At 50.1% G+C, this 16993-nt stretch overlaps 1 protein-coding gene across 1 annotated transcript in view; it reads right to left on the minus strand.

Annotated features, from left to right (window-relative positions):
- WLS (wntless Wnt ligand secretion mediator) overlaps window positions 1-14168 on the minus strand; it is a 34759-nt gene extending 20591 nt beyond the window's left edge. The window contains exon 1 of the mRNA XM_026037150.1: window positions 13984-14168. Within this exon, the coding sequence (XP_025892935.1) occupies window positions 13984-14089 (106 nt within the window). The 5' untranslated portion in view covers window positions 14090-14168. The remainder of the gene's footprint in view (window positions 1-13983) is intronic.
- Window positions 14169-16993: the final 2825 nt, after the last annotated feature.

Here is a 16993-nt window from a genome sequence, read left to right on the forward strand (position 1 = left end):
AGAATAAGGAGAGCCCCTGAGCCTGAACCTGCCCTTGGGGCCCAGGGCAGGAGCACTTTGCACCTCGCCCACCCCAGGCCCCGACACCTCCTGGCTGCTGCAAACTCCCCTTCAGAGCTCTCCCTCRCACCCGTCTCCTCAAGCGCAGCTGTCAGCTCCGGCCTCCCGGCTCGGTCCACAAAGCCTCCCTGTGCGAGACGCAGCAGGAAAGTCAACACAGCAGCCRAAGCTCCTTGCTCAGCCGCTTCTGTTAACTGAAACGAAGACTTTTGCATTAAAGTGTGGAACATTTTTTGCTCTCAAGTGTTTGCTGCAGGTCAGCTGTGACTGGGCTAAAAACCAAAGCTTTGCACCCCTTCTGCCTACCCCACTTTTCAAAGCTGCAAGAAGAGGAGCTGAACAGACACCCTAACCCTGAAAGACCAGCTGGCAAAACCAGCACAGCTCAAAACCCTCCCCTGCCCCCTCACCTCGGCCATCAGGCTCCTGAACGGGTTTCAGGTCCGTGCACTGGACACTTCTTTTCACTTTATCAGCATAAGATGTGACATCCTYGATCCGAGAATTAAAACTATGGAGGATTATACTGCTTTGGCTTTATATCAGCGAGGAAATAATCAGAAACTCTTCCATAAAAATAGGGATGTTAGCAGAAAGAAATGCATTCAACCTTGAGCCAGTCTTCCAGTGCTGAAATTCAGCATAAAACAAAACACCTGCAAATCTTTTCAGGAGAAAGAAAAAGCTTTCAGAAACTCAAATGCATTTTCTGACATAGCTCTGCCATGCCAAGAATTCTCAGGAAAACAGTTCTGCCCCGTTTCTAATATCATCTGGGAAATAAATATTTTAATGCTGCACATATGCATCGCCGAACCCGCAAGGCTCGAGAGGAGCAGAGCAGGAGGGAGCGAGCGCCGCTCCAGGCCAGCCCGCCACGGCTTTGGGGCTTCCACAGGCACAGAACCAAGCGACCRGGCACCCAGCAACAGCTCTCCTGCCCTTGTGGATTTATCCATTTTTTGCCCAAAGTATTCTTTCTTTTCCCACAACAGCCAGCTCAGTGTATTTTAATGACTAACGGATGTAATGTCTAATTTAATTGCAGCCAAACGCATTGGGCATTAAAGATAAGACTGTCCCATTTTCTGAAACGCCACCAGCAAGCTGCCATTAGACACACTGCAATTCATTTCTCCCAGCGCCCCACGTTTTGGAGGGCAGAAGCAGCAGGTCAGGCCTTTCCTTTAATCAGTATTTTTTAGTTTTGTTTGCACTGGAATGTGAAGTTATGCAATACAAGTTTTAGGTGAAATTACAGCTATCTAAAAAATTTAAAAGCACTGTGCTGTCTTTTGTATGCACGCATGTAAAATATGGCTGTTACCGCTGAAAATGTGAGTGGATCCCGYTAACGGTGTGACTGCAGAGGCGCCCGTTCCAGCAGCAGCAGCGTCTCGGTGCCTGCGCGGGTGACGGGGCCGAGGCGGCGGGAGCAGCSGCCTGTTCTCACGCTGTCCCCGCTGCCCTGGCAGGTGGCCGGAGGCTTCCCGAGCGGGTCACAGCCCACCAGCAAACACYGGCAGCGGGTCGTTACAGCCCACGGGCACAATGCAGCCGTTTCAACGGGGAAAAACACCCACCGCCCCCAGCAGCCTGCGTGGGGCCAGCTCATGGTTCACTGTCCCCCACGATGTGGGGACATCCACGTGCGCTATGTGGCCATGGCCGGAGCCTTCCAGCGCTACATGCAGCATCTAGCAACCCACATTAGCCCCAGAGCCAGCGCTTTGCTTGTGTCCCTGCAATATTCAAGATATTCTAGAAAAACCATCAAGCTCTTCACCTTCGAAAGGTCTTTGTGCCATTTAAAAGAGGGCATTTCTGAATTAGCTTTGTTACTTCCATGGGGAAAACTAATGCCTCTTGCTTTGATGCAACTCATTATAGCCATAAATATATGTTTTCATCACTGACTGATTATGATTTTAAATACTTGGCATGCTAATGCAAGCATTCCCCCTGCCAAACTTAAAGCCTTGAGGAGCAAGAGACAATTACTATATATATTTCTCGTCAGGAACTGCACACCAAACAAGCGTCGGCACTTGGCTTACATTACTTGTCTGGCTCCGTTCCCATTAGATTCAACTGAGTGTTGAACCAAGTGGAAAAAAAAATGCTTTGTGAAACTGCAGCCAAGTCAACTAACAGTATTACAAAGTGCTATGCAAAACAAAGCTAGCATCAAGGGATTTCAGCTGCAGAGCGGTGCCAAGCAGGCTGCTTCGAGCCCACAGTCTGGGGGCTGGGATATCATGTAATATGCAAAACTGAACCATTTATGTCAGCCTGTAAATAATTAAACAGCATTTTTTTGCATAACACATTGGAGGAGACTCAGCCCGTGTTCTAAATCTGCTTGCTCTGAAGAGAAATAATGCAGCAGCTTTGGTTTGGGTGGTTAGCAGAAGCGGCCAAGCAGGGCTTTTATCAGGAATGGTTTCACAGAAACTTTGCAAAATCCTGCTTTGCACTGGGCAGTTTAAACAGGAAATACTTCTGCGATGCCTCGTTTTGCATCCCCAGACTCAGCTGTGCTGGGAGCCCTTCATGAAGGCTCCCTGGCTGCAGCAAATGCAAAGACCCCCGCGCTGAGAGCACTTGCTCGAGGTGTTTAACCGCTGCACCACAAAATGCAGGGACTGTCACCAGAAAGCTGAGGACACCAGGGCTGCAGAGCTGCTGATGCTGCTGGTGGCTGCTGCCAGCCCCAGCAAAGCAGAAAAGCATCCGGCAGACAAGGGGATGGGATTCCCTTTCCCCAGGGAAAAGCATCCCTGGGGATGGGATTGAGGCAGAGAAGCCTGGGGATGGGATTGATCACCCAAAGCGCTCGTGAAGCAGCAGGGCTGCTCTGCCTGTGCTGGAGCAGGCCAACGAGCAACCCTTCCAAGGCCTCCCTAGCACGGATGGGAAAAGGCACCAGGGAAGCACATGCACAAAGACAGGATTGAGAGGCGCCTGCAGCTTCTCCTTTGTTGCTCGCTGCTTTTCATGCTGGTTTGGGAAGTGACTATCGTTTACCCTCTTCAAAGTTTGTTTGMATACACATTATAAACACATTTTTCCAATAGGTATGCAGTGACTGGCTAAAACAGGAATGTGTTTTTCGGTGCACCTACGAGGACCGTGTGYTTCGTCTCGCCAGAAAGATACCTCAGCTCCCTACAGAAGCCCCTAGGATATCACACATTACCCAGGGCAGCCAGACTCTGCTGTTTCCTGCCAAAGAACCACAGCTCCTCCGGATATTTTTAGTCCTTTAACCCTCAGTAGATCCCTCATCAATACGTCCACAATTTCCTGGCCAGGATTTCTGATGAACTTTAAAAGCCAATTTAGCTAATGTCTCACATACAGCTACAGACTGAAATAATTCTTGCATATAGTTTCCAGTGAGACTCATCTCACTTTTCACATTCAAAATACACTTCAGTTATTGGCTTAAGTGAATATCCAGGCTATAGGTTTGCCTGAGCTCCAGCCACATCTAAATAGCATCTAAAATCAACATGGATTTAGTGCTGGGCTGCATGAGGGAGAAYATTAACATCAACATTTGAATTGCTTTCAGCTTTGATTCAGCTGGAACTGCTCGTTTTCATGCTGAATTGGTGACTGTTTCACCTGTAATGCACACACTGTATTTGAGTAACTCAAAGAGAAGTTGAAGGAGATCTCAGAATACCTTGTATCTACTGCAGGAACATTCAGAGAAGACAAAATATTAATTATTAATTCAGCAAAGTATTTCATAATTTGGTTTCTCAGCACTCTGGCAACCATGCTTATTGCCATTATACAGAATTCCTCAGCTGCAATTTTAATTCTTTAACTCTCTATCATCAAAGAGCAAAAACAATCATGTGGGTATGACATCTTGGAGCTAGCTAATGCCATTTCCATCTCTATATGTTCTCTTCAATAAAATACAAGAGTATCTGCTTAAGAAATTGAGAAATATCCRAAGTATCTAGCAATTTGGGAAAAAAAAATAACTCAAGATACCTCAAAAAACACGAGACAGAGCAGTTCCAGGCCCTCCCTGAACAGATGTCTTAGTTTCTGTGTTAGCTCTTGGTTACCATCATTTTCACAGTCACTCTTAAAAACCCTCGGAACAGGAAGGCTGAATTCAGTGCAGGATGAATAGAACACTGTGGCCGTATAAATGAAAGAAAAGGTCTGTTCTTTCCCTTTGGCGAAAGAGCTTAGCTCAAATTTAACCATCTAGTTGAAAAGGAAAATAAACCCACCACTCCAGACAGTAAGAGTGTGATCAGTCAGTCACAAAAACTCTAAGCTTGATTTTTGTTAGCATAATTTTGAAGACAAGACTAAAGCTCCATATTACAGAATTACAGCTCCTTAGTATATTCAAAAGTGATCATTTCAAAGACAACACTGTTCAGTGCTAACGAATCCAAGTAGCCAGGGTGGGAAGGGACCTCAGGAGGTCTCTAATCCCATCTCCTGCTTACAGTGGGATCTTGCAGGAGATCAGACCAGGTTGCTCAGGGTGTTATCCCATCAGGTCTTGAAACTGAGCTCCTGCTCCTGCAATGCAGCTGTGTTGTTGTATCTTGTTGATCCCTCTTCCCTGGTTTTTAGCACGCTACATACAGGTTAAATATGTAAGTGGCTCTATACTGGTCATAGCTGAGTTTAGACAAAGCAGAGATTATCACTGGCTGGCTAATGCACGTGAACCAAAGTCACAATAAGCATCTATTCCAGTTCTCCGGCTTTCCGGCCCCTAGTTGCTTTGCTCTCTCCTCCGAGCACCCAGAGCACTTGCCCCATCTCAAATGGCCACACGTCAGTGCTCACAACATGCTAGGCTGTTTCTTTAACCAAACCCTTATCATTCTGTGTAAACTTAGACCAGTCTGAGACAGATATTAAAAATCCCCCTCTCCTCTGCAAGGCTCAAGCTGCCTATGGCAAGGCGCACGCAGCATCCACGGAGCTGGTAAAGCACGGGAGCGCTCAGCGAGGCTCAGCACCCTTCAACACAGAAGAGTTACAGCTGTTTTTAATGCAGTTCTCCCATGTGTCGGTCTTGCTCTTCACCCACTCTCACATGCATGTTTCTCCATTCAGCTTCCTGCCTCCTTCCACTGGGTTCSTTTACAACCGCCTCCAGGCTGTCCTTGCAGGGAGGGCGAGAGCCCGGGCTTTGATTGAGGCAGAACACAAAACCAGAGTGAACAGCAGGAGGGAAAGGAGCCTTTTGCGGGCAATAAACTTGTAATGAATTTTCAAGGGTGGGACAACAACACTGCACCTGAAAAAAATTCTAAGAGAAAAACAAAGTTAAAGCTATTAGGGTCTTCAAATTTAAAAAATGAGTTCAGATGATAATCATTTAATGCACCTCTGATACAGCAACAAGTACCTTTTGGCTRTTTAACCAAGATGCCCTTGAAGCAACCTGTATTCATTAAACAGAGGCATCCATTTCCTCTTTTTAAAGGAAAGCACAAAATAAAATATTCAGTGTAAAGGGGCTCAGCTCAAGAGCTATTTTTCCAAGAGAAGGAGAAAAAAAAAACAAAGGTTCTTCTTATTTAGACACAACTCTTTAGGTTTAAAGGAAAAAATAACAGTGCGAGGGAGAGTGAGAGAAACAGATTTAGTGTGGAGTAAGTGAACTCAATTATGTTCAGTGCATTTTACAAATTTACAGTATTATATATAAATTTCTATAAAAGAATCACCATTACTCAATATATTAATTCAAATTTAAGACCCACTTAGTTTACTAAACTGCTATAAGCCCTCGAGTATTTCCTTTCTTCTTCTCTATCCCGTATTCCTGTAAACAAGACATTCAGCCCAATTACAGCTCTCTTCTCCTGCAAGAATATTTACCTCGATGATACACATCCTGTACCTTCTCATCTAGAACACCTACAGCATTTCAAATTAACTACTGACCCCTGCTCTCGCACTATAAACAAGCCCTTTAGAAACTCTCAATTGCATTGTGTCTACATTGATTAAAGCTCGAGTCCCAGTGACCTCATGTGGTGTTAACTTCTCCCAGGCACCAGGAGCATTCTGCTTTTCTACTCAATTACCCCCTTCTGCGCAGGGCCATCACTACCCGATGAGCACGCACAAAGGCCTTCTGCTTCATTACACTAACCTACAGCAGGGTAGGAATAAACAAGCTAATTTATCATCGGACAGACCAAGGTTCCCCAATTAGGGCAGCGAGGACCTGAATAATGTACTATGCATATATATTTACCGCAACATRAAAGCTGTGATCTTTTCTGCCTCCAGCTTTCCTGACCTCGATGCTGCAGGTTAATATAATGCTCATGGTAGCTACCACTAATGCAATCTTTATGTCACTGTTTTTTGTTAGTCACTGTTTCACAAGCCTACGTGAAACTCTCTTTTTCTGAACACCRGCAGAATTGCTGTTCATGGTATTTTTTGAGCAGAGGGATCAGACTGGATGATCTCCACTGGTCCCTTCCAACCTCAGCCGCTCTGCAATGCTGGGAAAGAAGAGCCACGCTCTGCTAAGACGCCACTCAGCTCATGGAAGCTCTTCCTTTCCTGTATCATCATCTGGCTTCGAGCTTCAGCAGCATCACAGCCCTCTTTTGCTGAAGATCGTATGAGAACGTAGCAGGCTGCAGCCCTGGTCAGGCACCAAGGAGAGCTGGACGGAGGCACAGGTTTCCCACAGGGCCCACAGCTGCAGCCCGAATCWGATGCAGAGCCATAAACACCCAAAACCCACCTGAACAGCCCCAGTTTGCAGTGCAGAGCCTTACCCCCCAGCCTTGTTTCTAGAAAGAGAAAAGGTATCCTGTGCTGTTTTATTGCCTTTTATTCTGCTTTTATTGAAATTGTTTCTGTATTGCTCTCCAAGGATGCGCAGGTAAGGCTTGCGATTGCAAAAGCGCTTTTCCTTCTTGTAAGGGCAGTACTATTTTCATAAAACAGGCACCATTTCATCAATACTTACAAAGGGATTTCACAGGCACATTACTGTGGCTGAACCCTCTCGGCGTCTCCCTCTTTTCCAGTGGGTTTTCATCGCTGCGTGCCTCAGTCTTTCTGGTCTGACTGCAAAAATCAACGTGTCCAGACCAAGCAGCCCAACCCCGCTCTCCCCTCGGCACACAGCCCTTCCCGCAGCAGGGCCCGCTCGGGCACAGCTCCTTTTCCCCCTCGCTCGGCCAGTTTTCCCCCCAGTTGCCAGGCCAGTTCATCATACGGCTCTATGTGAGATAACAAGGGGTGGCACCCCGAGCACGCACACCTGGGCCGAACTGAAAGCCAGGCTCTGAACGCCCAGGGACGGGGATGAGCAGCTGGGATTTGGAGATTGCTAAACCAGTGCTACAGCCAACAGGACACAAAGTGTTGGCGTTTTTCTAAAAATTGCTATATATATATTTTTAATTTTCTATGGCCAGGCAACATCTATGACTGTGTAGGAGTTTTGCTCTATATGGGGGTACTTTAATTTTTATTTTTTACATTTGCAGTTGAATGGTACGTTATCCAACTTTGAGAAGCTCTCCAGAAGAAGCCGTCTCTGCAACACAGCCACTTGAAAGCAGCACAAAYTGAAGATTTTCTTTCATAAGTAAATTCTCAAAGAGCCACAGGAGTGGCTATGCCAAGAATCTTTAAAAATGAAAGTGCAGTTGGGCTCCCTGCTGTGGAAACCGAGAAGTCAAAGAACCTTGTAATGCTGCTGACATAGAACACACATCAAAGCGCTGCTGGGGAATGAGCTTGTTTTCACAGATAAGGGATTATTCCCGGCAGCCACAGGCAAGGCTCAAAGCAAGAAAATCTTTCCAGGCAGTGGAGAACGACTATACGTGTCAGGAGAACTAACTGCGCGACCTCCATGATACATAGGCGTACCCAGGAGCAGGAGCAAATAGGAATGAAGCAAGCTCTAGCAGCACGAGCTCCATACATGCAAGAATATACATTTTTGTAAGTACTTCACTTAAAAGAAGGTAAAACTGCTTTACTGATTGCCACAAGACATTTTGATCCTCTCCCAAGCAATCAATTCGATTGATTCAATTTTCATTACTTCAATTTTCAATGCAGCTCAAATGCATTTCCTGCAACACCCAGCTAAGATATGAAATCCCTGCAAACAGACGTCCAAAATAGCAATAGGGACCCAACATCATCCAGTACTGCTTTTAAAGGGAAGTTTTCTCTTTTTTTTTGAGCAATATTCTGCGATTCTGCAAGTTGCACACTAGAGATAACAAGTTACTTTGAAACTGCCAATACTCAAATATGTAAAGAATTTCATCTGCATTTGAATGCAGGGGATTAGATCCTCTTAAAGTGAATATATTAGCCTGTGTATTTCACACATGCCAGAGCCAGCACCAAAGAAATCCTGGCCACATGTATTATACCTTCTCTCTTCAAAGGGATTCGAAGGCTAACATGAAAGCGTTATAACCTGACTTCAAAGACAATAAAGGCTATTTACTAAAGAAAAGACTTCCTGTTTAAATCGTTATCCCTTGCAAGGAGTAGAGAGGCAACACGACCACCACTCCATCACTGTTCAGACCAAGTTCAAAAACCAAATCTACCTATTTAGATGCCTAACAAAAAGGAAAAGCAGCCGCACAAGTTGTTTTTACTTTGTGCAAACTACAAAGCACAACATTTCTCTGATCTCCCAAACTAACTGTACTTTGGGAGCAATGCAACTGCAAGACCACCRAAAGTACTATCCTATAGGATTTACAGGCTTTACTGCCTGCTCCTCAAACATCCGAGCACGGAAGTTTCTGTCTGGGAACTGTCAATTCCTGGCACATTTGCCCATTCAGCTACAGTTACAACCCTTAAAAAGAAGAATTGAGTAGACCTAAACTAAATAGACATGACCTTTCATGTCTGCTTTTTCATCAGCTCCCGGTGCTTCTGCCAAGATTGCAGCACTAAAGGAATTTGTCTATACAGAGGAGTCTATTGGCATTCATGTCCACAGTACAGCACGGACCTATTCAGCACGACTTGCTGAAGAGAGGCGAGCGATGAAAGAAAGTCAGGCATCTAAAAATGGGCTTTGTCCTAGAATTCGCAGACGTTCTGATTTAGGAGTCTGCATCCACATCCCTTATAATCCCCGGCATTTCTCCTCAGGAGATCAATTCAGTCCTAAGAAGGTAATGAAATCTGAGGAAAGAAAATTAAATCCTGGAAACTCACTGCTCAGCAGCCAAATCAGACATTTAGATAATGAACTGGAATTGTTGATGGCTGCTCAGCCATTGAAACACATGACTCATTATCTCTCCGGGTAAGGCGCACAAGCACAACTTCCATTTCCTCCAGTCAAAACAATCCAGGGCTTTTCCAGCCTTAAGCCAACGCAAGGAAGCAGGGAGCTTTCGCACTCGCACATGCAGCCCTCTCTTCCCAGGAGACTTATGTGCTAAAATAAAAATAAATAACTAAATAAATTCACTTCTCCWGTCAGTTAATTAGCCAAACGTGTGCTTGGCTACCGGACTCGCAGCACTTTGCGCTGCATGCCTGCCCCTCGACTTTTGTCTTCACTCTAGAGAGATCCTCTTAAATTCATCTCATTTGAACTGCAAAGATAACCTGCAAATTGTCATCAGGTGCCCTTGTAATATATAAGTAATTCACATAAAGCTCTTCTTGGACAACTTGGTGATAGCCCTTAAATTAAGGGAAAGCAAACTGTGGTTTTGCAGTGGCCACGCTGCCTTCCTCCCGGGTCCTCCATTTCAGCCTCCGCTCCGTCCCGCCGGCAGCAGGTTGTCACAGCAGCCTCCCTCCCAYAGCAGCAGCAGAACCGCGGTGGGAAGCACGGCGCATTACTTCAGTCACGTAAGACAGAGAGAAAGCCTAAGAGAAAGCTGAACCATTTATTGAGCCTCGACCATCAGAACAGAGCAAGCCACGCTGCGGAGCGCAAGAGGCACAATTTTGAGATTGCTTCTTTTTGTGAAATAGTGTATAATTTCCCTTGCAACCTCGATGTTTAAGGGACAGCACCGTCAGCAGCTTTCCAGAGAGCCTGGAGAGGAACATGTTTGTAAACAAAGCTTTTGTTAAATAAATAAAAGGCAACAGGAAGACGCAAAGCCCCCACTGCAGTCACCAAGCCCCTGCACACACACAGTCTCCAGGCTGGGAGGGAGAGCGAAGCTGCAAGGTGCCCCAGCCCCTCTTTGGCGCCAAGCGGGCAGCTGTGATGTGCCCTCTGCTGAAACGTCCTTGACGTTTAGGCAAGGACACGTGTCCCTGCCGAAGCCTTGGCTGTCCTTGTCCTTGCCTTGGCTAGCAAGCCGGGTCAGATGCCTTCACAGGCCCAGCTGTGAGCAGGCTGGTCCTGATGCCGATTCAGGCCTCGAGAGCCAACCTGACTCTACAACCACCTCATACAAGTCAGGACCTGCACACGCCTGGGGGCACCCCCGGGGACAGGGGAAACACGGGACACCCAACTAAAGCCACCTTCTACGCTGAGAAGGATGAACTGCAGCRCGTGGGGCATGCCAGGCCTCTTGGCACTGAGGTAAATTGCCCTCATTAGGGTTTCTTGCAAACTTTTAGCATTGCCTTGGATGTCAGCAGAAAGCATTCCTGGGTGAGCAAAATCATGTTCTTTTGTAATATATACAAGGTGCTGTTTATACCAGGAAAGTGAAAGTAGTGCTTTGTTATGACTAATTTCAGGGATCTTGTTTTATCTCGTACTCATACAAACTACCTCAGCACGTAGCACATTCTCCAGMAGTGCAAACTTTAAGGGAGATATTTACAACAGAGCAGAGACACCAGGACCTCTGCGGGGTGGTTTCAAGCCGTGACGCAACGCCGGCCATCTGGACCAGCGGCGYGAAAAGCAGCCCCCTTGCAAAGGGGTTGCTCATTCCTCGGATCTGCAAAGCTCCCACAGGCTKCCACAGGGCTTCACCCTGCTCAGCCACAAGCACATGATTCATTTCTTTTTAATCATCATAAGGTTCTGAGCAAAATCCATGCGAGTGCTGGTAAAATTCCTGCTTCCAAACAAGAGAGCAGGCTGCTGGGAATGCATAAGCCTTATTAAAATTCAGACAGGGTTATAGTTTATTGCATAAAGCCAGGCAGAATTAGCAGAACTTCAGAAAAATTAAGTTTTGTGGCAGCTGTTTTATCAGATACCAATGCATTGCATTTGTGTATTTCGGACCTGAAAAAGTAATCTGTTAAAATAGAGCACTTAGTCATTGTTTTGAAACATGACCTAACTCGCTGCTGAAGGAAAGGGTGTTTTAGCTTTGTAGCTGGTTCCAGTTGTGTACGTGTTTCAGTTTGTCTAGACCTGGATAAACTAAAATAACTAGATCCTAGGTGTTTGCGTGGTGCACTGGATCAAACCAGACCAGAACACTATTTCAGTGACATCCCGGCTCTCATCCCACCTTGTAGTACAATCCTTGTGAGAGCAGCATTCGCCTGTCATTACTGCCGGAGCTGTGTCCCCTTCGCCCGCTCACAGCACCATTGCCCTGCACCCTCTTTTCTTGGGGTCTGGGCAGGACGGCTGCCCCAGATCCCGCCAGCGTCAGGAAAGGCCCCGGCCTCCGCGAGGCTGCGCCGGGAGGACACCCCGAGGCTGCCTCCAACTCGCCCAGCACCCATTTTCCCCTCCGATTCCCGCTGCCACTTCAGTTGCACCCCACAGCCTGTTCCGTAGGAGAACCTACAAGTGTTTCAAGCCAGCAGGCACCATTTGTGCCTTGCAGGCAAATGCTTAGCAGCAGCTTCTGCCCAGACACGGATGCCGGCCGCAGGGGAGCCCATTAACGCTTTGCAGGCATCAGAAGCAGCACAAGTGAGGAGGAAAGAAACTGGTTTGGGCGATGGATGACGGCAGTTTTCCCCACAAGATTTGGGGGGGGAGGGGGTCCCCACAGTAGCCCCCAAGATCTGCCCTGCGACGGCAGACACACTCTATTCTGCCGTGAMTACTGAGCTACGCTCAGCTTGTGCGACGTGCTTAGCGCTCAGTTACTCTGCTATCGCGGCACAAAGCGCTCGGCCAGCCCGGGCCTTGCCTTCCAGAACTGCACRCGCTGCTTCTACACGCGGGCCCAGCAAGGCCGTCCCCCTCCCGGGAGGGACACTGGCCCAGCAGGAGCCCCCTCCTTTCGTCTCTACAGCCCCTACACCTAAAGACAAACCCTGGGCCTGTTCATCCCGCCCAGCCTAGGCTGGGAGCAGAACCTCGGCACCCTGACCGCTTCCCTCCTCCCCAAAACTTCAGCAAGTTGCTTGCAATAACCCTGCAACTGGCAGGCTGCAGCCACGCACCTTGGAGATACACGATAGACCCCTGTGGACACGGGCTTCAACCTCCCCACACAGAGCAGGCCAAGGAATTTTATCTAATGAATCAGCGTCTGGTTCAGGGACTGGTGCTCCAACCAGCTCTTACAGAGAGAGAGGAGGGGAGAGGGGRAAAAAAATGCAACAAGAAAGAAAAGCAGCCACCCTTTGCAGCCCTTGCATTGCTCGGGCCCATTTTGTGTGGTTCAGGTCCACAAAACCAGAAAAACTGGGTTTTAATCTAGCATTTGTCTCAGATTAAGTGATTAACCAGAAGTGAGAAACAGAAGCAACAAAACAACAGGAAAGCTTCAGTTTCTCAGTTCTTGACARTTATATTCAGTAGTATTCAAACAGTATTTAAAAAATTGGCAATCAGAACATTGCAAATGCAAAGCATTCCTAGGAAGCCTATTTTCTGCAACAGGCTGCAAAATTTCCTCAATGCCTCTAAAATACAGATCACCAGGGGAATAACTCAAGGGTCTTCCCCAAATAAAACTGTACTAAGTTTTCCCCAAGGCCTTTCGGGGGAAGATAACTTGGATGGCCCACATGCTGTATCTGGAAGCAGCCAACGGGTAGCAGGGCCACAGAGGCCGAGCGCAGCCACCCTGGGCAAGCGGGTGAGTCCCCGTGCAAGCCCTGGCCAAGGGAGCRAGGCCAGAGCTGTGTCCAAGAAGGAGCCAGCCCCACGGGACACAGAAATCCTCTGCGTCTTGGGGAGACTTCCRCCGCTCCACGGTGGAGATCAGCCAAGTCTCTCCATGTATTTATAGACACGCACACATATGGATGCACGCTTGTGTATATGTACGCGTGCAATATACGTTGCGTGCCGGGTATCCCGAGGAGGTGCCGCCGACACAAAGCGCCAGCTCCGCCGCTTTCCACCCGCGCTCGTTCCTCGGGACTGCCCCGGCATCGGCATCTCCTCCATCTTCCTCCTTCCAACCCCCACGTCCTCGCAGGAGCACAGAAAATCACGGCGGGGGGAATAAAACTTGCCCCGGGAGGCTGCACGAAGAGGAAGGGCCGGGGTCGCTCCGGCTCCCGGGGCGCCCCGAGGCCGCGGGGACGGGCGCCGGGGTCCCGGCGCCCGTCCCCGCGGCCTCGGGGCGCCCCGGGAGCCGGAGCGGGCGCGGGGAGGACAATAAAACACGGGCAGCCCCTCAGGGCAGCGCCCGGACCCCCCCATTGCTCCCAACTCCCGCGGGAGCGACGCGGCTTCTCCTCCCGCGGCCGCAGCCAGCGGAGGCAGAAGGAAGTATTAAAAATAAATAGATAAAATAAATAAAATAAAAAACATATCAACTTTGCGGCACGAGGCTTCCTTGCGCCGCCCGTCGCCATGCTGAAGGGTCTCCCCTTCCCCCGGCTCCAGCGCACCCCAGGCCGGCAAACTTTGCTCGGCCGCGTCCTCGGCGCGCACAAAGAGGCCCGCGCCGCCACAATAGCGGGTTAATGAGCTCATGGAGGGAGTCAGCGATACTGTAACAAGTAGCCGAGCAGGGCGAGGCGGCCGCGGAGAAAGTTTGCGCCTTCAGCACTTACCGATGAGACCTCCCACCAGAAAGGCGATGACTTGGAAAACCAGCAGGATCCCCCCGACAATGCACAGCTTTTTGGTGCTCATGTTTTCTATAATTGCCCCAGCCATTTTCGCCGAGATTTCCGCGCCCGCTCCTCGCTGCTGCGGCCGAGCTGGGGGCCGGGCGAGCGGCGGCCTCGGCACTGATTGTCCGKGCGAGCCCCGCGCTCGCTGCCCCTGCGCCCGGAGCCGAGATTGTGGCCGCCGCTCGGCTGCATGTGGCTGCTTTAAAGGCGCTCGCAGGCAATCACATGATGCCGCCGCCGCCTCCTCCCCCTCGCCGCTCCATTGAGCGGAGCGCGGAGCCGGGCCGGGCCGCCCCTCCGCCCCGGCCTCGCGGGCAGCCCCGCCGGGCTCTGCCCGCGCCCGCCGGCCGCTCGCGAGCCTCGCAACGCGGTGCGTGGAGAGCCTTGGCCCGCGCACGGATGTGCCCGCGGGGAGGCCGCCTTGGCCCGCACTGCAAYGTGCCCATGAGGAGGCTGCCTTGGCCCGCAGAGATGTGCCCGTGAGGAGGCTACCTTGGCCCCCACCGTAACGTGCCTGTGGGGAGGCCGCCTTGGTCCGCACAGGGATGTGCCCATGAGGAGGCTGCCTTGGCCTGCGGAGATGTGCCCGTGGGGAGGCCACCTTGGCCCGTGCAGGGATGTGCCCCTGCCGCAACATGCCCGTGGGGAGGTTGCCTTGGCCCGCACTGCAATGTGCCCATGAGGAGGCTGCCTTGGCCTGCGGAGACGTGCCCGTGGGGAGGCCACCTTGGCCCCCACCGCAACGTGCCTGTGGGGAGGCCACCTTAGTCCGCGCAGGGATGTGCCCGTGAGGAGGCTGCCTTGGCCTGCATCGTGATGCACCGGTGGGGAGGCTGCCTTGGCGCACACAGTGATGTGCCCCTGAGGAGGCCACCTTGGCCCAAGCTACGATGCACCCATGGGGAGGCCACATTGGCCGACACAGTGATGTGTCCCTGGGGAGGCCACGTTGGCCCTCACAGAGCAGCAATGTGTCCATGGGGAGGCCACCCTGGCCCATCCCACACCCTGGCCCCACCACCCTGGGGCAGCCACCTTGGCTCACCCCATGCAGCGATGCRCTCCTGAGGAGGCTGCCTTGGCAGGAGGCCAAAGGAGAGGCCACATTGGCCCAGTCACCATGCACCCAAGTGAGGCTGCTTTGGCCCCCGCTGCGATACACCCGTGAGGAGGCCGCCTTGGCCCACGCAGCAATGTGCCTGTAGGGAGGTCGCCACAATGCACCCGAGGGGAGGTCACCTTGGCCCACACCATAATGTACCTGAGATGAGGCCACCTGCACTCCAGGCCAAGGCGCCCACGTTGGCATCTGCTGGGTTTTCCGGCACCACTGCCTTGCGAGCAGTGTTGGGCTGCTACACAGGGCTGTGCGGTGCTGTCCTGCACCATGTCCTGCACCGAGTACAGGATATGGTCGTGGACAACTAGGACTAGTCCAGGAACAGCTGCAAACCCTCCTGGAGAGCAAACAAGCCAGGAGAGAAAACAACTGGTGACAGGAATATGGGAAGAAAATGTCAAAGTGAGAGGCGGCCCAAATATGCAGCGATAAACACATGGCAGTCTGAAGCTAGCATGCAATGAAAAGAAAATGTTTAGAAGAAACAAGAGAAAAAAGAAATCATCCCAGCAGAATTGCCAAGTGCTGGCAACACAATACGGGGGCCATAGGCCAAGCCACCACGCTCGAGCAGCCTGGAGACAACAACGCTCTCATACCTGTTTTGTCCAGCAGTGCAACAGCAGCCTTGGGTGCTGCAGAACTAGAGGCAGCAGGAACAGTGTCACAACAGTATCAAACACTTCAGTGTCATAAAAATTAATTAAAAAATCAGGGACCAATAGAGAAAAAGTGGATGCAGGGTAGGCCTTGAAAGGAAATGCGTGGGAATGCGTTTTCCATCCCTCAGCCACACAAGGCACAGTCAATGCAAGGAGGTACATGTGCACTCTGCAGGTACCAGGAGGTCCTTTGGGGCAGCCGGAAGGCATGTGCCCTGCCCAGGGTCCCTTGGCCACTGCAGCTGACCTGCACCTCTGCATCCTCTCATGAGGAGGAGGAAAGGAGGACCACGGCTCGGTAATCCATGTCTCCTCTCAGCAGCCTGGCAAATTCCACACCTGGATTCACAACTTGGCACCCTGGGTTCACCGTATTCAAAATAACACCCAGGTGTCAGCCCGCAGGGTGCCAATAGGGCCAGCGACAACCCCGGAGCTAAAAGCAAAGCTGGTTAAAAGCAAAGCTGGTCCYGGAGGCCGGGCCGCCAGCGAGGCGGCTCTGGGGACGCGGCCTCGGTGCGAGCCCTGGGAAGGGGCTGCATGAGCCCCGGCCTTTGGGCTGCTCCCCAGGCACCAGGCAGCACCAGGCACCCCAAACGTGCAGGATGCGAGCAGAGGATGCAATAAAAATAAGCTTTAAAATAACCTGTCATGAATAGATCCCTTGTACCCATCATGAACCCACTAGAAGCCTTTGCACAGACGGGCTTGCAAGATCAAACCCCTTCGGTAGCTTTTTGCCAAGACAGTATTTAATATTCAATATTTTTTTTAAAGCACAGATTCTGCTAAGTGCCGCATTTATTCCAAACTTTATTTTTTTTCCCCTAGGATAATATGTGGGTGGTAGAGCTAAGATCCCACATTAATCAAAGAGTTCTTTGAGAGTAATAAGGTTAAAAAAAATAAGGAAAAAAGAAGCAATGACAATGAAACCAGTATTTTGCACTCTAGGGTAGTTTTTATCTCTACCACATGCCCACATGCTCACTCCCGGCACATGGTGAGACCTCAGCACGTGCAAAGGGGAGCGGAGCAGCACCGGGGGGAGCYGGGACCCCTTTTGCAGAGAAGCGACTGTCCCCAAAGCCTCGTAAAAGCAGAACTGACCTGAAGTTAGGTAAAATATCAGTCTCTGGTCCTCACTTTTCAGCTGAATTTCCGT

This window comes from Nothoprocta perdicaria, unplaced genomic scaffold, assembly GCF_003342845.1.
Source record: "Nothoprocta perdicaria isolate Ctin4 unplaced genomic scaffold, notPer1 scaffold_191, whole genome shotgun sequence".
Taxonomy (NCBI): domain Eukaryota; kingdom Metazoa; phylum Chordata; class Aves; order Tinamiformes; family Tinamidae; genus Nothoprocta; species Nothoprocta perdicaria.